At 34.6% G+C, this 22,291-nt stretch overlaps 1 protein-coding gene and 2 pseudogenes across 1 annotated transcript; all 3 read right to left on the bottom strand.

Moving 5' to 3' along the window:
- LOC114762330 (G-type lectin S-receptor-like serine/threonine-protein kinase At4g27290) overlaps positions 1-9,701 on the bottom strand; it is a 15,889-nt pseudogene extending 6,188 nt beyond the window's left edge.
- LOC114762322 (G-type lectin S-receptor-like serine/threonine-protein kinase At4g27290) lies at positions 318-22,291 on the bottom strand (annotated as a pseudogene).
- LOC114762323 (cysteine-rich receptor-like protein kinase 7) lies at positions 18,901-19,622 on the bottom strand. The gene is made up of 2 exons (XM_028951790.1): positions 19,398-19,622; positions 18,901-19,320 (listed from the first exon to the last, which is right to left on the bottom strand). Exons 1-2 carry the CDS (start codon positions 19,557-19,559, stop codon positions 19,018-19,020), a joined length of 465 nt encoding a protein of 154 aa, XP_028807623.1. The 5' UTR covers positions 19,560-19,622; the 3' UTR covers positions 18,901-19,017.

Here is a 22,291-nt window from a genome sequence, read left to right as displayed (position 1 = left end):
TGTTCACAACATAATCATATGGTGAGTTTTAATCATTTCTACAACTGTGATCTTATTTGTTGTTCAATTCCGATCCCGATAGTTCAAACAATAAAAAAGTAAAAAAAAAAAAAAGAAGTTCTTTTTAGGATGCTACAAGTTAAAATTTGCGAGGTACCTATTATTAAACTTTTCTGGAACAAGTTCGTGCAATTTTCATGCATAATGTCTTCTTTCATTTGTCTGATGCAACTTTTTTTTTGAAAAAAAAAAAATGGGGTAAAACACAATCGAAGAAGAAATTGTTTATTTAAACTCAAGCACAAAAAGAAGGGAGCTATTTAGAATCAACAATATCTTTCACTATTGCAAATACAGTCTTTTCCTTAAGAGTACTCTCATTAGCGGTCCAAAATCAAAGTAAAATTGACCTTACCTGGCTTCTAACAAGGTGATAGATACTTTATTACTTGAAAGATTTGTACGACTATTAGGAGATTCTCTCTTAATTGGGATATTTTCTAAAAGTAAACCAGCTTCTTTAGGTTCAGGTAAGACACCTTCACTACTCAACATTATAACAACAGATGTCATGTTTGGCCTATCATTAGCATGGTATTGCACACAAAGAAGACCGACATGGATGCATCGTAATGCTTCTGATTCAATGCAAGACTCCCCCAAATGTTTATCGGAGAATTCAAGTGGGATTCCCTCATTCCACAACCTCCATGCCTACAGCAATTCGAAACATTGAATCAGTAACCAATTTCAGCAATGATAAGAGAAAAGTAAGGCTCCTTGGTACTAACATGTCCAATAAGATTAATGCTTTGGCTTGGCAAAAAGGCTCCCTGTTTTTCATGCCACTCACTATTTCTAATAACAATACTCCAAAGCTGAACACATCAGATTTGATGGAGAATAGCCCACGAATTGCGTATTCAGGAGCCATGTAACCACTATTATACATCATAAAGAAATTAATATCATATTCAGTTAATGTGCATATATTCAAAATAAAGATATCATAAAACATACTTACTGTGTACTAACTATTTGTCTTGTGTTATCTTCAATTTGATCTCCTCCAAATATTCTTGCCAAACCAAAATCTGATATTTTTGGATTTAATTCACTATCCAGTAATACATTGCTAGCTTTGAGGTCTCTATGGATGATTTTTAATCTAGAATCCTGATGAAGATACATAAGCCCCGAGCAATTCCATGGATAATGTGAAGCGCTTGGACCAATCAAGAAGTTTTCTTTTAGAACCTACAAATTTTCAATTTAATGATACTTGTCATTGTCCGAGAAAGAAATAAAAGAAATGGACGCAAGTCTGCAAGTTGATAGTTCGTTAGCCGTACAAACCAAAAATAAATGAATCTAAGCTCTTGTTGGGCATGTATTCATATATGAGCATTTTCTCCTCTCCTTGAATGCAACAACCAAGAACCTTAACAAGATTACGGTGCTGAAGTTTGGCACACAATTTGACTTCATTCTTAAATTCTTGCAGCCCTTGGCAAGAACTTTGTGAAAGCCGTTTCACCGCAATTTCTCGTCTGTCCACAAGTATACCCTGCCATTTTTACCTCATATAAATGATTCTGAATATTTAACCTCATAAATCAGCAAGAATAATTGTAAACTTTCACTCTTAGTAAAAGTTGATTGCATGCTTACCTTGTATACAGGACCAAAACCACCTTGGCCAAGCTTGTTGTCTGATGAGTAGTTATTAGTAGCATTAACTATTACCGCAAGGTCATAGATACGTTGCTCCGTATTTCCTTCATAACCTTCTTCATTGTTTATTGCTATCAAGGTTTTGAGCTCCATATTTCCGTTAGATCCTTCTTCATTGTTTGCTGTTAGCAAGGTTTCTTTGTTCAATTGTGGACATTAAATGTATTATATAAATAAAACACAACTATTAGTAGCATTAGCTATAATTTATATGTAGCTCCATATTTCCTTAGGAGCCTTTGTCGTTGTTACTTAGTACACTTTGGTAAACTAAGTGAGAAAAATAGTCAAAGAAAAAAACAAGGAAAGGAAATCATTCCGTCCATTAGGAAACAAATTGGCATCAAGCTCAACCATGTTCAATTATACTCCAGTTATCACAAGAAGATGGGAAAAGTGGGAGAAAAGTGAAGGCGGTTGCAATGGGAATGCTTACCTATAGAGTTTCTTCTACGCTCGTAAAAGCAGAACAAAGTGAAAAGCATCATAATAGCCAATACAGTGGTCACCGGTGCAGTAATCACCATTGTTTTATTTCCATTAGCTCCATCATGTTCAGCTTCACAACAAAATGAAGAGTTAATAGACAAAAAGTTGAGGTTGCCAAAGGATCCAAGAGATGATTGAAAAATGGTCACTAAAAGGCTGCACCTGTTTCTGGAGAAGCAAGGCGAATATATAAATCCTGGTCATCAAAGGGAATCTGCCTTATATCAATTAAATCACCGAACCACATAGCACAACCACTTCCTCCTCCCCTGACATCTAAATTAGCATAAGCAGTACAAGAACAATTTTCCCAGCATTTGGCTTTGCATTCCACAAGTGTCATACTTGCATTGACCCAAGAATATTTAGTATCTGGCAATTTGAGCCCACTAAATTTGACAAAATAATCCCTGTTTTTTTCCTTGCAACTCCATGATTCATTACGGGTGCATCCTTCAGACCAGTCCATTGCATACCATCTCTTGGGTGATTTTGGAAAAAAGCCCGTCAAGCACTGACAAATTGGCGTCTCACCCTCAACGTAGTTTCCATTAGGGCCACAACGGCTATATCTATCGCAGTTATCAATCGGTATATAACTGAAAGTGATCCACCTTTGATCTTCTTCAATCCATATCATGTCCAGTACTGAGTATAATGTCTGGTTCAAGACAAATCTGGTAATCAGTGACTCATTTGTCACATTATAAACTGAATACACCTCATCTTTATTCCAGACAAACTCTCCTTCATGAAGTGGATTGGTCGTCGCATGAGAAATGCCACTGAACCGAACACCATTCCAGGGACCGCTTCTCATATACTCTGTTGTGCCCTGCCAGGCTACTTCTTCAGGATAACTGTGTAATAAAAGTTCAACTGTGAGGCCTCCAAAGGAAGGGTCATCCCAATTCTTCCATGCTGTAAAACGTCGATTGAGGCCAGTTCTGAGGTCCCATCCAAGCTTCATTCCTGGCAAAATTGAATCAGAAGGATAGTCAAAGCTTTGCCACAAATAGTTGTGAGGCTTTTGATCTTTCCCATCTCTCAGAACCAAGTTTCCAGAGCCTAAAAGCTGCACAATTGGACTAAAAGCCTTTGTGGTGGAATTTCCTGACCAAACAACTGTCTCGTTTTGGCCAAGAAGCACAAGATGTCCCTCTGTGTTTATTCTCAACATGCCAAAGTTGTTTTTGAGGGGTCAGCCTCGGTTGGCAACCCAAACAACAGTTCTACCTGGGATGTTGTGGTACCAGATTCCAACATAGCGGTCTGTGGAACTACCAGGGCTGAAGAAACCCATTTCGAAGATTTCATTTTCAGAAACCAAGGTCTGGCCATCAGGAAGAGACTCAAACCGGGTGAGGGTATCAATTGCAAAAGAAAATCTGGAGAAGAACAAAAGCAGATTTGGAAGAAGAAGCAAATAAGGAAGGATAGCCATTGATTTAATAAATTGGTCTACAACAAGAAAAATATATAGAACCGTGATCCGGACCTGGCACAAGTTGAAAGGGCAGCCCACCAATAGGCAGAATTATGCAGGTTGACTTGGTGCTCTTGAAGTCAGAAAAAAATGTTCTCTTCCCTGCACGGAAGAGAACTTAATTTTCAACGCAAGAATAAGATAATGATTTTCTGACATCGCATTCAGAATTCCAAACCCAAAGTTTAAATTCAACGTAATGCTTTTTGTCAACAAACTACCAGATCCTTGCATGTGTACTGAGATCCATCAAATCCTTGTAGTAGGGTCACGGAACGAAAGATTCAACATTATTGACTTCGGCCATCAAATTGGTTTCTGCTTGTCCTAATGTAAAGGAAATTGCCGTTTTTTTAAATCATTTCTACCACCATCTTGTTTGTTATTCCGTTGAAGCCCAAACAATTCAGATGGTAAAAGGTCGCAAGAAAAATAAAAGGTTTCGTTTCGTAAATGCTACAAGTTAAAATTCGCGAAATGCCTTCTTTTTTTTTTGCCCCCTTTTTTGTGTCAAGTCAATTCCAACAACTACTTTTCCGAAGGCTAATCAGGCTGCTTCCTATCTGCCTATAGATAGCACTTATTATTTTAAAAAAATTTTAAGAACATCTTGCCTCTGATCCACCTGATTAAGTTTTTGTCGGCCAAATATTTGAACCCAAGGTCGCAGGGAGTCTAATATCAATTGGAATTGTAATGAAGGGGATTTAAACTCTAAAACTTAGGCTGCGTTTGGATGACCAAGCAAACCATGGTTTGGAAGCTGAAACCATGGTTTGCTCCTGAAGTCATCCAAACAGGCCTGCTCCAGCTGCAAACCGTGGTCCTGGCTGAAACCATGGTTTCCACCGGTGAAACCATGGTTTCAGCATAAGCCAAAATTTTTCGCTTCCTGGCTCTAATAATTGAAGGCAACGTCTGATCCCAAAATACCCTGACCGACACTTCGCCCGCTCCTTCATCCGCTTCGCCCGCTCCTTCATCCTCAGCTCTTCTCGCTTTCTCGTCGCGCCATCCGCTTCGCTCGCGCCTTCATCCTCAGGCTCTTCTCGCTTCGTCGCGCCATCCGCTTCGCTCGCGCCTTCATCCTCAGAGGAAGCTCGCTCTGCTCGCACCTTCATCAGAGGAAGCTCGCCTCTTTCTCTACTCGCCGGTTCGCTCTTCTCGTGGAGCTGCTCCGAATTCCACCGTCGATCTTCACTTCACCGTCGATCTTCACTTCGCCGTCGCTGCTCGCCGTCGATCTTCACTCAGCTCGTCTCTGAGCTTCATCAGCTGAGCTCTTCCCCCTTCTTTCGCCGGCCCTGCTCCGATCTCTTACCTCGGTAGTTCGCCCAGTCAGGCCTTCGATCTTCACTCATGTTCTGAGTGCTGCACCTCCGCATCGAAGTCGATAGGGGCAAAGCTCAGTGGAAGGCCCGATCGTGGCAACTCGTCCTCGGGTTGGTGAGGTCGCCGTTGGTCAGGTAAGCTATCTCCGGTGAAAAAAAAAAATAATTCGCTGGCTTCAGTATTTTCCCTGTTAAACCGAACGATTGGCTTCAGTATTTTCCTCCCACTTTTGCTTTTGAAATTGTTGATGACTGGCATGTTGATCGAAGGAATGAGATATTATTGCTTGCTTCAGTATTTTGCCTGTGGTAAACCGAAAAATTTGATTGCTGGCTTCAGTATTTTCCCTGTGGTAAACCGAAAATTTGATTGCTGGTTTATTGCTTGATTTTTGTATGAAACGAAATGTGGTTCTGGAGGCAGGGAATATATTTGGTGATATTGTTTTGGAGACGAGAAAGCCTGCGAATTGAATTCCACTGGGTATATAAAATGCAAATTCGTTTTGCTCTGGTTGCTTGGCGTGGGATCCCTTTTTCCTGTCCAAATTCGCCCAGAAGAAGCCTGTGAAGTCGAACAATATATTGGGACATTGCTTTTATTTTTGGAATGTGAGGCAGGAATGTGTTGTCGTGAATTATTGTATTAATGACTTTGATAAATTTATGGCCAATTTTTGAGAGCCAGGACAAATAGAATCACAACTCAAATCCTGTATATATTGAAAGAAGTGATTTGTATTTTGGTTAGAGGTTTATATTGCTGGTGTTTTATATTTTCAGTTGACAAATCAATAATTACATTCATCATGAATATTTGTATTAATTACACACATGAACGAATTTTTTCGAAAATTATTTGTAATACACAGTTGTTGTAAAAGTTGAGTACAATATGATTTATGGTGCATGATGGTTCAAATATGATTTATCTTATTATTTTGTCTTTCAATCATCTTTGTACAATAGTTAAGAAAAGGAAAAATATATATAATTATTTAGTTAGTTTTGACGTTTTAAAAGTTAGTATTTTTAAACAAAAATAGATAATGAAGTTCCGAATAGGAAGGGTGTATTTTTTTTGGCCATTTAAAATTACAATTTTCTTGTGTTATTTCAATTGATTTTGAGTTGATCAACCTGTGATGACTGAAGAGCTATAATTGTGCTATAGCATAATGCGTAAGAATACGGTGAAAGCTTCCTGGGACCTACGAACCACAAAAGTGTTTATTGACCTCTGCATTGAACTTGTGCAACAAGGGGAAAGAAAAGGTACTAGCTTAACAAAGAAAGCTTGGGATATTCTTAGTGATAACTTTACTGCCAAAACTGGAAGAGTGTATGAAAAATCTCAATTTAAGAATAAATATGATTCCCTACGAAAGGAGTGGCAGACATGGGATAGGCTGCTTCGTGAGACAGGATTGGGATGGGATACTGAAAGGAATACTGTCAGTGCAACTGATGATTGGTGGGAGAGAAAAATAAGGGTAATTATTGAACCTTTTGATTTTACATTTTCTCTACTTGTTAATGTTTTGTGTATATTTACTGTTTTTGGAATATTTTATGATATTATTGGTGTCTAATGTGCAGGAAGTTCCAAACTACGAAAAATTCAGAGAAAGAGGACTTCAATTTAGGGATGAATTGACTCAACTATTTGGAAGTGTGGCTGCAACTGGACCACAAGCATGGGCACCTTCTTCCATGACACTTCCAAGTGAAGGAACACCGAATGAAGATTTGGAAGAAGGGTCCGGAGATAGTGATGAAATTTTAGGTGCACCAACTGGTATAAGTGGGGAATTTAACACAGTGAACTTCAATGATAATAGTGGAGGTAGTGGAGGCAACACTGAATTGAGGCAGGATACCAGTGGTGGGGGTACAAGCAGAGGTAGGAGTCGACCTAGTAGCTCACTGGGGGTCAGAAGGAAGAGTGAAGTCAAGAAGAAACGCACATCTCCCTCTATGAAAATAGCGGATGCAATTAGCAAGATTGCTGAAACAAATACTTCTGAGGCCGAGCGTGGAAATGAGGTCATTTCACGAGCAGAAGCTAGAAGGTTGGAAGAAGAAGCGCGTGCTTATGAGGTTTCAATTAGGGGAGTCCTGTCTCACCTGAAAACAGTTCCTGAAGTTGTCAGTGATCCTGATTTCTTTAGACGGTGCACACAACTCCTTATGGAACGGCAGGATGCACGAGAAATGTATGCAGCTCTGAAGGATCAGAAGGAACAGCTTCTACTCATTTTAGAGCATTTTACTAGGGATTTATGACTTGTTTATTATATTAGACAGTTCCATATGTGTATGTTTTATGTGACCAGTGGATTGTTATATGAATCAGACAACTCTGTAACTTTTATAAATGTTTCGTAATTTCTACGTAGGAATTCTAAACTTTATGTGTATGTGCACAGGATAAAACGAATATGGATGATGAAATTAAACATGTGGAAGAGCATGCTAAGGGACGGAAAAAAAGAGTTAACAAAGTTGCAGCATTGGTTGGTGCATACGCTACTTTGAACTTGTGTAAGGAGCCTCGGCATACAAGTGCTTATACAGGCTGCATATGGGTAAGGGATGTTTTAGATGGCAACTCCAGTCGTTGTTATAACATGTTTAGGATGGAACGGGATGTGTTCTTAAGTCTGGTGGAACAATTGCAACAACATGGTCTAAAAGAAACTAAAAATATAGGGATACATGAATCAGTTGCAATGTTTTTACATACCGTTGGGCATGCACTTAGTAGCAGAATGCAGCAAGAAAGATTTCAACATTCAGGGGAGACAATTAGCAGACATTTTCATAATGTCCTAATGGCATGCTGTAGACTTGCCATGTCTAATATCAAACCAAAAGATCCAACATTCCGGCATGTTCATACAAAAATTCGGTTTGGTAAATACTGGCCTTTTTTTAAACATGCTATTGGAGCAATTGATGGCACACATGTTTCCTGCGTTGTCAGTGCAACAGATCAAACTAAATTTATCTCTAGGAAAGGAACAGTGTCACAAAATGTCATGGCGGTTTGTGATTGGGACATGTGTTTTACTTTTGTCTTGGCCGGATGGGAAGGTAGCGCACATGATGCTCGGATATTTGATCATGCCCTCACAACTCCTTCAATGAACTTTCCCCATCCACCTGAAGGTATTTTTTTATTTCCTATATTTTTTTTATATTTAGCTTAACAATAGAAACATAATTTACAATAATTTCATTTTTTATATAGGAAAATATTATTTGGTGGATGCTGGATACCCAACACCGAATGGATATCTCGGCCCATACAGACGGGAGCGTTACCATTTGCCTGATTTTCGAAGGACATCTGGGTTTGAAAATGACAATGAAATCTTTAATTATTTCCATTCAAGTTTAAGGAGTACAATTGAAAGAACTTTCGGAGTTTGGAAAAAAAAGTTCGCAATCTTACAAAACATGCCATCTTATGATTTTGAAACACAAGTTAAAATCGTTTGTGCAACGATGGCTATACATAATTTTATTAGAACGACATCTATTACTGATCCTGGATTCGTTCAGTTGGAAGAAGAAGGTACTTATGCAGAAGATGATGATGGGGTTAGATTTTCACGTATACATTCATCAATTCAATCTTCATCTTACATGGCTCAGGTTCGTGACAGCATAAGAGACGAACTTGTTAATTCAATACGAGGATAGTAGTCATGTCTTATTTATTTCCTTTTATCATAGATTGTAATATGTAGTTAAAAACAAAACCTATTACAAATGCTTTGTATCGATGCATCATCTTAATGATTATGACACTTCTTTATTTATATTTCTCTTATTAATATTATGCCTTATATTCTCAAGCTAATTATTACTTACTTGAATAATTAATAAATTATTTTAAGACGTGTTTATTCTATTTTGCAACAAAATAATTCATCTTCTCTAAAAATATTTTTCACTCTTATATTTTATGAATATATATGTGTGGTGACAATTAATTAATTAATTGTATTAAACATCAGAGGTTATTATACATGTAGTATGTTATTACAAAAAGTAGTTATGAAAAATGTTATGGGATTTCACGTTTACAATCTTTAAACAAAATTAATATTTTTCTGTTCTAAAAAAAATCATTTTTCTATAAACATTTAATATTATGTTTTATAAATATATGTACACATATTAATTATGTATTAATTATATTATCTTATATATTATTAATTATGTTAGTAAAAATTATTTCATTAACAATTTAATTTTTTCAAATCAAAATAAATCATAAAATCTATCCCTTATATAATTATCATATTAACTTATACCCTTTTTGGTCATTTCCACATGTCAAAAGCACTTCTGGTAATAACTATCCAAACACTCTCACTTCTCAGAATCACTTTTTCTCAGAATCTATTCTCCACAGAATCTATTCTCCACAGAATCTATTCTCCAGAATCACTTTTCCAAACCACGGTTTGAAGTCATCCAACACAACCCTTAGTCTGGAACTAGAATGAGACTCAAACATAAAATGGACACCGAAATGGTATAAACTGAAGCAAATTAAGAAAGACCTTTGTACCAGATTTCGCTGCTTCAGTTAGTGGAAATTAGTGGTTGGAGAAACCAAGTTCCAAGCTTCAATCTTCCGAACCCAATTAAGTTCCCTCCAGGGATGAAGTGGATGATACTGGGTAACGCCGTAATAGAATGAGCCATTAGTTGCAAAGGAAAATAGAGGGTAAAATGAACGTTGTTCGGTAATAGCGAGCATAGCAGGAAGAATTGAAGAATAAAACCCATTTAACTCCATTACGCGTCAAAGGTGAGATTATAATCACTTGTTCCGCGCCGTTTTATGAATGAAACTTTAGGTTTAACTCGGCTTACAAGCGTTCCTTTTCATTTCATTCCTTTCATTTTTTTTCATGGGGTTAATATAATCTTTGTTCTTAATTTTCATTTCCTCAAGTTTTAAATCAAAAGTTTTATTTTCTTAATTGTTAAAATGATACGAGTTTTTATTGGATTATAAGAATCAATATTATTAAAAAAAAAAACTGGAAGAATCAAAATCTATGATTTAAAACTTGAGAAATTAAAACCAAAATAAAAACAAATTTGAGAGACCAAAGTCTGTATTAACCCTTTTTTATATTACTTTCTTTACATGTAATTAATAGTAAATAATAAATAATTCATTTGTTTCTTTTTATTACATTTAACTTTAAAACTTATCCATTTTTATTTTTATATTGAAAAATAATATTCTATTGCTAAATTATTTGGTTTTAATATATAATAATATAAAAATATATCTTTATCAAATGATGTAGTTTTAAAAATTAGGAAAAATGACAGAAAAATGATTTTAAAATTTTAAAATCCCCAAATAGTAACTTAGAAAAGCAAAATTTTAGCTTAAGTATAAATGACTAATTGAAATTTACAAATTTGTTGAAATGACCATATTGCTCTCTATTTTTCAAAACATATAGCTAAGCACCCTCACTGGCTAGCCAGTTGCTGGAGCTCTAGTGCTTGCGGCAACTATGGAGTTTAGGTGGACTGCCTTCACTGGAGTTCTGGCAACTGGCTGATGACAGATTGCCCTAAGCTCTAGCAACTCGGGACTACTTTTTTTTTAAAAGATTTTTATAATTTTAGTAATGCGATTAACAAGTTTGGTATAACAGTTAATAATAGATTTTTCAAAAAATTCAAAAAGGAAAATTTTTACAATTTTAGGAATGCAGTTAACAACTTCTATAATGCTATTAACAAGTTTAATATAGCAATTAATAACAGGTTTTTTAAAAAATTCAAAAAATGGTATTTTTACAACTTTAATAACACGATTAATAAATCATATAACGATATTTACAACTCTCATAACACCATTAACCAAATTTTCTTATGAAAATTGATGTTTTTAATATTAGCTCCCTATGAAGATTGTACATCAAAAATTTTCTATTTATTCAACAGTCACTATGGTTATGAGAGTTATTGATATCACTATATGACTTATTGTTAGGGTTGTTAATGGCATTATGAAAGTTATTAATATTGTTATATAATTTGTTAACCTAGTTAATGAAATTTTAAATGTCACTTTTTAAATTTTTTAAAAAAGCTGTTATTATCTATTATATTGAACTTGGTAATAAGATTACAAAACTTGTTAATCGTGTCACTGAAATCGTAAAAATGTCACTTTTTGAATTTTCTAAAAATCCTATTAATAACTACTATATCGGACTTGTTAAAAGCATTAAAGAATTTGTTAACCGCATTATTGAAGTTGTGAAAGGAAAAAAAAAAAACAAGTTGTCAACCGCCACAGCTTCAACGACTAGTCGTCAAGCGGCTGTCAGAGCTCCAATGATAGCGGCCCACCTAAACTCCTGCTGCATCCACCATCATTGTAGCTTCGATTGCTAGTGAGGATGCTTAGTATTTTTTTAAGGAAAAAAAATAAAGAACAATATTATTATTTCAGTAAATTTGCCAATCCCAATTTAATCATCTATATCTAAACTAAGATTTTGCTTATTTAAGTATCCATTTGAGATTCCCTTTAAAGTATTTAATGATAATAATGTTGATGTAATTATTCTATTATAATATTTATTTTAATTTTAAACATGATATATTTTGACATAAGGGTAAAGATGTTTCAGTCATTGCAGTATTTACTCATTTTTTTTCTCCATGTTTTTTTTCCCATTAAAGCAAGAGGGGTAATATTAGTTTTTTGTTTTGAAGTATTATTGGATACTAAAAGTAACGAAAATTCTAACTTCTAATTCATCATATTGTGATAAATTAATCTCTTTTTATTAGAGACAACTACCGTTGGTAAATCCTTGTTTTTTTTCCCCTGCAACTAAAAGATTTATTGCTCCCACATCTTCAGCCCCAGTTCACTGCGTTCCACTTTTCGGGTGATTTAGGCAAAAATCCTATCAAGCGCCGCCATGTTGTTGTCTCACCCGGAGCAGAGTTTCCATCTGGGCCGCAACGAATATGAATTCACCAAAACAAGTGCCACTCCTTGTATACTCTATTGGGTTTTGGCGATATATATACTAACCCAGGATCATTGCCGAGGGCAAGCTCTCCTGCGAAGGGTGAAGTCTGCGAAACAAGGGTTGCCCCAATTGCGGCATGATGTGAAGCGATGATTGAGACCAGTATTAATGGTGCTCATGATTTAAATATAGCACTATCTCTTATAGTTAATATAAGAGTTACTATTCTAGTCTTATTTATAAGATAAAGAGAGAAGATATTTTTTGATCCTATTAATAGAGCATTGAGAAAACTTTTTGTATGGATATACAATTTTACCCTTAATTTATTATTATGTTATTTTATTTACATGAAGTGTAATAAAGTATTTAATAAGGATAAAGTTGAAAAATTGTTGAATTTTAAATGAGAGATAATGAAGTTTAAGGTTTTCCCTGATCTATATGAAACATGTTGGAAGTGACTTATAAATAAGATCAAATGAGTAGATAACTAATTTTTGAAGGAGATTAGCTGAGTTAGTTATTTATAATAAATGGATGTTTTCTTTCCTAAAATACTCTTGTAATCATATGCATTGGAACCATCCTTCATAGAAACCCATTAAGTGTTTAATTATCATAGGAATTACTTAGGGGCAAAATGAATAAACATTAGAAACAAAATAGAATGGAATCTTATATTTAAGACTAAAAGAATCTCCAACTAACTTTTATACTAAGAATTAAAGGTTGTACTCTTCTGATCTTTAATATAAGACCCATTTAACTAATTTGATTAGCTTAAGGAACATTGCCAAAAAACATCTAATTAGCGACGAAATTTACCAACGGAATTTTTATTTAGCGACGAAATTAGCGACGGATTAGTGACCGACTAGCGATGAAATCATATTACCAACGGAATTAGCGATGGAATTGGTTTGGTCGCTAATTTTTTCGTCACTAATTGGATTACTGACAAAATTTCAATTCTGTCGATAATTACCGACGGAATTTCAATTCTGTCGCTAATATATTTTTTTGAAAAAATTAAAATGCCATCTCACCTTGGCCGCCACATGTCACCACCTCAACTCCGCATGTCGCTGCCACCTCACCTTCTCCGCCACGTGTCACGATCTCATCTCCACATGTCCTTGTCACCTCATTTCTGCTGCCACGTGTTCATATCTCACATGCCACCTTGTATTGCCACATGTTTTCACCATATAATTTCTCCTCAAAGTGACTTCTCCACAACTCGAACCAAAGACCTCATTTGTGCACGCGCACGACTTCACTAGTTAAGCTGTAATGAACTTACTGACTTATTATGCTAAATTAAATATATATATAATATTCTCTTACACAAATAATTATATATACACATATATATTATTAGAAACTAAAAATAAGCTATATGATAATTTTAATCATAACTATTTTTGTAACAAAATAATTTTTAGATATTTGTTTTACTATTTATTTTTTTAAAAAAATTATTTTAAATATAATATTAATTTCAAATAACACTAATTTTGAATTTTAAATAGTAAATAATCTTTTCATAAATATATTTTTTAAATTTAATTCTTTTATTTAATATTCATAAGATATATAATTTAATTATATATTTATATTATATTAGATTAAATATTATATTTTAGCCACAGAATTAGCCACGGAAAAGTATTTTGTCGCAAATTGTAATTATAAAAGTTTAGCCACGGAATTAGCCACGAAATTTTTCGACAGAAAAAATTTCGTGACTAATTTTAATTATAAAAGTTTAGTCACGGAATTAGCCACGAAATTTTCTGACAGAAAAAATTCCGTAGCTAATTAGCGGCGGATTCCGTCACTAATTCCGTGGCTAAGTTTAGCAACAGAATTTTTATGGGTAATCTGTCAGAAATTAGCGACGGAAATTATTCTGTCACTAATTTCTTTGAAATTAGCTGTTTTTTTTTATAGTGGAAATTAGATAAGTTAGTTAATTATAAGAAATGTGACACATTTTTCTTAAAACACCATAATCATCTTTCTTAATACCTCTTCTTCTTCTTTTATTTGATTATGGTTGAGGGAGTATCTATAGGGGTCATTTAGAAAAAATTGATAAATATGAGAAATTTGTCTTATATTTAGAACCAAAACCAACTCAAAAATTAAGTCCTATGGCGGAGAAGTATAATTTAAGAGTATCAAAATCTGGATATGCCAATTCGTCTTGTGCAGACAAAGAGGCGATCCTACTATACACTGCTTTTTATCCTTTCACTGTGAAAGACCAACAGGTCCAAGAGCCAACAGAGTTGACAATTAAGCGTTATAATAGACACCCTCTACAAAGGCTATTACCCGGATCACACGTGTCCCAAATATTGCCATAAATTTGTAAATATTGCATGTAAATAAAACAATATTTTTTATGTGAGTACTAACAGGGTGATAGAAATTTCATTTATTGACGCTGAATTGTGATTGTCATGTTTTATGTATGGAATTGTTTCTAAGAGGAAACTAGGTTCTTTAGGTTGTGGCAAATCCCCCTCACCACTTAACATTACAGCCACAGATGCCATGTTTGGTCTATCATCAGGAAGATTTTGCACACAAAGATTAAAAAAAAAATTGCTATCAAATATAAACTTTGGTCATCATGTCATTAGCTACGTTAAGAGATTGCAATTCAAATCCTCCGTTAGTGAAGGCGACTGTTCACCCAACGTACACGAGAAGACAACTACCATTTTCCGCCTTCGTCTTTTTTTCTTCTTCTAGTGTGGCTGACAAAATAATTTACTGACAAGAAAATAATGCAGAGTAGAGAAAGGAAATAAATGGGAGGAATTTTAATATTATCATATTTAGTTTAGAAAGTGAAATTTTTTTCACATTCTTCCTTTCCGTAAGAGGAGGATCAGGAAAATCTTATTGATTGCAAATTTCTCCTTACCCATAAAAAAAGGCTGGAATGGTGCGATCTCGTTCTCACCCCAAAATGAAAATATTATATCCTTTATCATTTCATATGTTTATTCCCTCTCTTTTTATAGGAAAAAAATAAAATAGTTATACTGTCATTAATCCTTATTTTATTTTAGAAAATTCGACATTTTCATTAAACTTATTTGAAAATCACATAGTATTATTTATTATATACATATGTTATGTATATTAAAAAGGTATTAGATTATTGCATTTGAGTAGAGGTCATCGACGCCGATAAAAGACAAATGAGTTAAGTCGCGAAGGACAAAAATGAAAATATAAAAATATGATGGGTTAAATATATTTGTTGTACTATATTTTTTTAATAGGGTGAAACACAATTGAAAAAGAAATTGTTTTTATTTAAACTCAAGCATAATCCCCAAAATAAGAGAGCAGTTTAGAATCATCATCGTCTTGTATTATTGCAAATAGACAATCTTATCTTTTAAAACTATGCCCATTAGTGGCCCAAAATCAATAAGCAAAATTGACTTCACCTGGCTTCTAACAAAGTGATAGATACTTCATTCTTTGAAAGAGCTATATGATTGCTGGGAAATTCTTCCCTAACTAGAATGTGTTCTACGAGAAAATCAGGTTCTTTGGACTTAGACAAAACACCCTCACTACTCAACTTTATAACCACAGATGTCATGTTTGGCCCATGATCAGCATGGTATAGGAAGGAGTGCATGAGACTGGGTCGTGCCAAAATAGAATCAGCCATTAGTTGCAGAGGAAAAGGGAAAATAAACGTGGTTGTTAACAGCAAGCATGCCACGAAGAAACGAAGGATGAAACCCGTTTACGATTCATCTCCCAATAATGGAACAAATTAAATTCACATTGTAAAAGTTAAACTTGAATGAAAATATTAAGCTTTATTTAGTACACGCAAATAAATTATTTTTTTAATACAGAAGCAAGCATCATGCTTGAAAATAAAACAAAAGATGCAATATCAAATCACTGAACAGGACCAGAGTCATGAAGAAAACAACCTAAGTCGAGCTGAAATTGATCTATAAACAAAATGCCGGAGGCTCCCAAATAATGGACAACTTCGCATTGGCTTCATAAGCCACTCTAGTGAAGTAATCAGCGCACAGAAAAAAGATGGTCAAAGGAGAGGCTTACTGATAAGGAGGTTTATTATCTTCATCCTTCAACCTTTCCTGCTGCAAATTCTTTCTTGCTCGAGGCTCTAAGTCAGATGAAGAATCTCGAAACATTAGGACGTCACCTGCTAAAGAATGCAAACTAAGAGAATTTGCAGCAGGATGCTGAACTTTGCAACTAGGAACGCGGAGGAAGAAGAGTAGAACCCGATAATTGTAATGAAGACGGTAAAAGGCCCATTCACACAAGGCTTCTCCGTTTTCGAATTCGAGCTGGTTGGCGGAATAATAGTGGGCTCCAAAGAGTCCATTTTACCACTTTTTTCTTTTTTACTAAAATATAGGTATTCTTCTATAAGAAGTAATCATATTCAAGGTAGTGTTGGATAATAAATTTGGACATCTCTCCTAATTGGAATTCGAACTTTGGTTTGTCATATTATGAAGGATTAACTCCTTACCACTTACATCTAATGGACTCACCACATTCTTTTACCACCAGCTACTTGGCCCGTCAAACGTGCCCCAATAACAGTGGGCTCCATATAAATCAATAAAATGAGATTTGGAAACCGAAGAAGAACTGTTCCAGCGCTTTATTTTTAGTTTGGGTTAAATCAAAGCCCTGCTTCAAATTTTTGTTAAAAAAACTAATTAATTAGATTTTTGTGAGCTTGAGTTAGTTTGGGTTTTGCTTTTACGTTTTTCTTCCTTCTTTTGTACGTCAAAAAGGAGTTAGGTTAAAAGTTTCTTTAGTTAGTATTTTTACAATTGAACTGATCATTTAGCATGTCAAAATACTATTCGAAATTAATCATATACTTAGACTGGAGTTGATTGTAATCAAATGTTTGTTTTTAATGTTGATATTAAAATTTTATATTAAATAAAAAACTAATTGAATATTTATTAAGGAAAAACTTATATCAATTTATTAATATCCATATACATAGTATAAAAGTTTTGACAGGCTCAAATGATCATGAATTAATCATCAATAAAATACGCTCTTATTGTTGAAGTTGTAAGGGTTTCAAACTTTCGAGTTTCAATGGCAAATTCAATAAAGATTTTGGGACTATGTAGGAACCAAAAAAAGGAGAGGGAAATTATTACGAGAAAAGAATGTAATGATAAAAAAATTCATAAGCAAACAAATACATAATAATAAATTCTAGTATAGAAGACAATAGTAATTCCATATTCTATTTATTTATTAGGATTTTATAGTGTCTTTTAGAGGAATTTAAATATGTGATAGGAGTTTTATCTTCGCTTGCCTAAAAGTACTTTTTTAATATTTTTATATTTTCACTCGTCTTATGGTTTAATTTGATTAGTCTTCAGTCCGCACATGGGTTGTTGACGGTCAGCTTTTAAAATGAGTTTTATATATATATTATACTCTTCGGTACTTAATATAAGATTTAATTACTTAATTTGAGTATATTAAAAATGTTAATTAAATTAATTAATATGATATGTTTTTTTTCAAAACACCCAAATATCTTTTTAATTTTTCTTCCTTTCTCTCTTATTTAATTATTATTGAGGGAATATCAATAGAGTTAATTTGAAAAAAAATTAATAATTATATAACACAAGTCTTATATTTAAAATCAATATTAACTCTCTAATTATGCCTTATATTAAGCACGGAAAGAAGAGTATATATATGAAAAAAAAAAAAGTTGCTATCAAATATAAACTTCGGTCATCGTGTCATTAACTGCATTAAGAGATTGCAAATCAAATCCTCTGTTAGTGAAGGCGACTGTTCAGCCAACGTACACGAGAAGACAACTAGTCAACCACCTTTTTCCGCCTTCGTCTTTTTTTCCCTTTTAGTATGGTCGACAAAATAATTAAGTCGACAAGAGAATAATGCTACGGAGTAGGGTGGGGACGAGAAATAAATGGGAGGGATTTTAATATTATCATCTTTAGTTTAGACAATGAAAAAATTTTCACATTCTTCCTTTTCATGAGAGGAGGATCAGGAAAATCTTATTGATTGTAAATTTCTCCAGACCCATAGAAAAGGACTTGAATGGTGCGATCTCGTCCTCACCTCAAAATGAAAATATTATATCCTTTATCATTTTATACGTTTATTGCCTCTCTTTTCATAGGAAAAAATAAAATTGTTATATTGTGATTAATCCTCATTTTATTTTAGAAAATTCAACATTTTCCTTAAACTTACTTGAAAATCACATAGTATTATTCATTATATATATATTAAAAAGACCGGTCCTTAATATAAAACTCATTTAACTAATTTGATTAGATTAAAAAAGTTAAATAAGTTAGTTAATTATAAGAAAAGCAACACGTGTTTTATAAAACATCTTAATCATCTTTCTTAATATCCCCTCTCCCTCTTTTAATTGATTATAGTTGAGAGAGTATCCATAGGGGTAGAAAAAATTAATAAATATGAGAAATAGGTCTTATATTTAAGACTAAAATTAACTCAAAAATTGAATCCTATATTAAGGATCGGAGGAGTATTAGATTATTGCATTTGAGTAGAGGTCATCGATGCAGCTAGGGGACAGTTGAGAATACAAGTGAACTATGTCGCAAAGGACAAAAATGAAAATATCAAAAAAATGTTGGGGTAAATATATATGCTGGGGTAAATATGTCTGTTGGAATTGTTTTTTTTTATTGGGCGAAACACAATTGAAAAAGAAATTGTTTTCATTTGAACTCAAGCATAATTCCCAAAATAAGAGAGCAGTTTAGAATCAGCATCGTCTTGCATTATTGCAAATAGACAACCTTATCTTTTAAAACTATGCCCATTAATGGACCAAAATCAATAAGCAAAATTGACTTCACCTCGCTTCTAACAAAGTGAGAGATACTTCATTATTTGAAAGAGCTGTATGATTGTTAGGAGATGCTTCCCTAACTGGAACGTGTTCTAAGAGAAAACCAGGTTCTTTGGGCTCAGGCAAGACACCCTCACTACTCAACATGATAACCACAGATGACATGTTTGGCCTGTCATCAGCATGGCATTGCAAACAAAGAAGACCGATGTGGATGCATCGCAATACTTCTAATTTAACGCAAGACTTCTCCAAACATTCATCGGCAAAATTTAGTGGGATTCCCTGCTTCCACAACCTCCATGCCTACAACAATTCAAAACATTGAATTAGTTACCAATTTCAGTAAAGAAAATAGAAAAGTTAGGCTCATTGGTACTAACATGTCCGATAAGATTAACGCTTTGACTTGGCAAAACGGGCCCCCTGTTTTTCATGCCGCTCACTATTTCTAACAACAATACTCCAAAACTGAACACATCGGATTTGACGGAGAATTGCCCATGAATGGCATATTCAGGAGCCATATAACCACTATTATACATTATAAAGAAATTATTATCATATCCAATTAATGTGCATATATTCTAAGTAAAAATATCATAAAACACACTTACTATGTACCAACTATTTTTCTTGTGTTATCTTCAATTTGATCTCCTCCAAATATTCTTGCCAAACCAAAATCTGATATTTTTGGATTTAATTTACTATCCAATAATATATTGCTTGCTTTGAGGTCTCTATGGATGATTTTTAATCTGGAATCTTGATGAAGATACATAAGTCCCCGAGCAATTCCGTGGATAATGTGAAAACGCTTAGACCAATCAAGATGTTTACTTTCAGAACCTACAAATTTTTTAATGTAATGATACTCATCATTACCCAGGGAGAAATAAAAGAAAAGGATATAAGTCAGCCAATTGATAGTTCTTTAGCCATACAAACCAAAAATAAATGAATCTAAGCTCTTGTTGGGCATATATTCATATATGAGCATTTTCTCTTCTCCTTGAATGCAACAACCAAGAACCTTGACAAGATTACGGTGCTGAAGTTTGGCACACAATTTGACTTCATTCTTAAACTCATGCAGACCTTGGCAAGAACTTTGTGAAAGCCGTTTGACCGCAATCTCTTGTCCGTCTACCAGTATACCCTGCCATTTTTACCTCATATAAACGATTCTGAATATGTAACATCATAAATAAGCAAGAATAATTGTAAACTTTCACTCTTAATAAAAGTTGATTGCATACTTACCTTGTATACAGGACCAAAACCACCTTGGCCAAGCTTGTTGTCTGATGAGAAGTTATTAGTAGCATTAGCTATTACTGCAAGGTCATAGATGCGTTGCTCCACATTTCCTTCATAATCTTCTTCATTGTTTATTGCTATCAAGGTTTTTAGCTCCATATTTCCGTCAGATCCTTCTTCATTGTTTGCTGTTAGCAAGGTTTTCTTTGTTCAATTTTGTACATTAAATGTAATATATAAATAAAAAACAACTACAGGTAGCATTGGCTATAATTTATATGTAGCTCCATATTTCCTTAGGAGCCTTTGTCGTTGTTACTTGGTACACTTCCCTAAACTGGGTGAGAAAAATAGTCAAAGAAAAAAACAAGGAAGGGAAATCGTTCCTTTCGTTGGGAAACAAATCGGCACAAGCTCAACCATGTTCAATTATACTCCAAGTATCACAAGAAGATGGGAAAAGTGGGAGAAAAGTGAAGGCGATTGCAAGGGGAATGCTTACCTATAGAGTTTCTTCTGCGCTTGTAAATGTAGAACAAAGTGAAAAGCATCATAATAGCCAATACAGTAGTTATTGGCACAGTAATCACCATTGTCTTATTTCCATTAGCTTCATCCTGTTCAGCTTCACAGCAAAATGAAGTAAGAGTTAACAGACAAAAAGTTGAGGTCGTTAAAGGAACCAAGAGATGATTGAAAACTGATCACTAAAAGGCCTCACCTGTTTCTGGAGAGGCAAGGCGAATATATAAATCCTGGTCACCAAAGGAATTCTGCCTTATATCAATCAAATCACCGAACCACATAGCACAACCACTTCCTCCTCCCCTGACATCTAAATTAGCATAAGCATTGCAAGAACAATTTTCCCAGCATTTGGCTTTGCATTCCACAAGTGTCATACTTGCATTGACCCAAGAATATTTAGTATCTGGCAATTTGAACCCACTAAATTTGACAAAATAATCCCTGTTTTTGTCCTTGCAACTCCATGATCTATTGCGGACACATCCTTGAGACCAGTCCATTGCATTCCATTTCTTGGGTGATTTTGCAAAAAAGCCTGTCAAGCACTGACAAATTGGTGTCTCGCCCTCAACGCAGTTTCCATTCGGGCCACAACGGCTATATCTATCGCAGTTATCAATTGGTATATAACTGAAAATAGTCCACCTTTGATCTTCTTCAATCCACATCATGTCCAGCACTGAGTATAATGTCTGGTTCAAGACAACTCTTGTAATCAGTGACTCATTTTTCATGTTATAAGCTGAATAAACCTCATCTTTATTCCATACAAACTTTACTTCATAAAGTGGGTTGCTCGTCGCATGACAAAGGCCACTGAACCGGACACCATTCCAAGGACCGCTCCTTGCATACTCTGTTGTGCCCTGCCAAGCTACTTCTTCAGGATGATTGTGTAGTACAAGTTCATATGAAAGGCCTCCAAAGGAAGGGTCATCCCAATTCTTCCATGCTGTAAAACGTCGGTTAAGACCTGTTCTCAGATCCCATCCAAACTTCATTCCTGGCAAATATGTATCAGAAGGATAGTCGAAGCTTTGCCACAAGTAGTTTTGGAGCTTTCGATCTTTCCCATCTCTTAGAACCAAGTTTCCCGAGCCTAAAAGCTGCACAATTGGACTCGAGGCCTTTGTGGTGGAATTTCCTGACCAAACAACTATCTCATTTTGGCCAAGAAGCACAAGGTGTCCCTCTGTGTTTATTCTCAACATGCCAAAGTTGTTTTTGATGGGTCTGCCACGGTTGGCAACCCAAACAACAGTTCGACCTGGAATTTTGCGGTACCAGATTCCAACATAGCGGTCTGTGGAACTATCAGGGCTGAAGAAACCCAATTCAAAGATTTCATTTTCAGAAACCAAGGTCTGGCCGTCAGGAAGAGACTCGGACTGGGGGAGGGTATCAGTTGCAAAAGAAAATCTGGAGAAGAACAAAAGCAGATTTGGAAGAAGAAGCAAATAAGGAAGGATAGCCATTGATTTAATAA

This window comes from Neltuma alba, unplaced genomic scaffold (genome assembly GCF_004799145.2).
Source record: "Neltuma alba isolate B1F8T4 unplaced genomic scaffold, ASM479914v2 tig00011210_pilon, whole genome shotgun sequence".
In the NCBI taxonomy this organism is placed as follows: Eukaryota; Viridiplantae; Streptophyta; class Magnoliopsida; order Fabales; family Fabaceae; genus Neltuma; species Neltuma alba.
The sequence above is the reverse complement of the archived record's forward strand: the minus strand, read 5'-3'. Positions and strand labels throughout refer to the sequence as shown.

Coding starts and splice junctions, on each gene's coding strand:
- LOC114762323 (XM_028951790.1), bottom strand. CDS start 19,559: ATGTATAATAGTGGTTATATGGCTCCTGAATATGCCATTCATGGGCAA. Junction 19,321..19,397: donor GCGTTAATCTTATCGGACAT/GTTAGTACCAAT, acceptor GAATTGTTGTAG/GCATGGAGGTTGTGGAAGCA.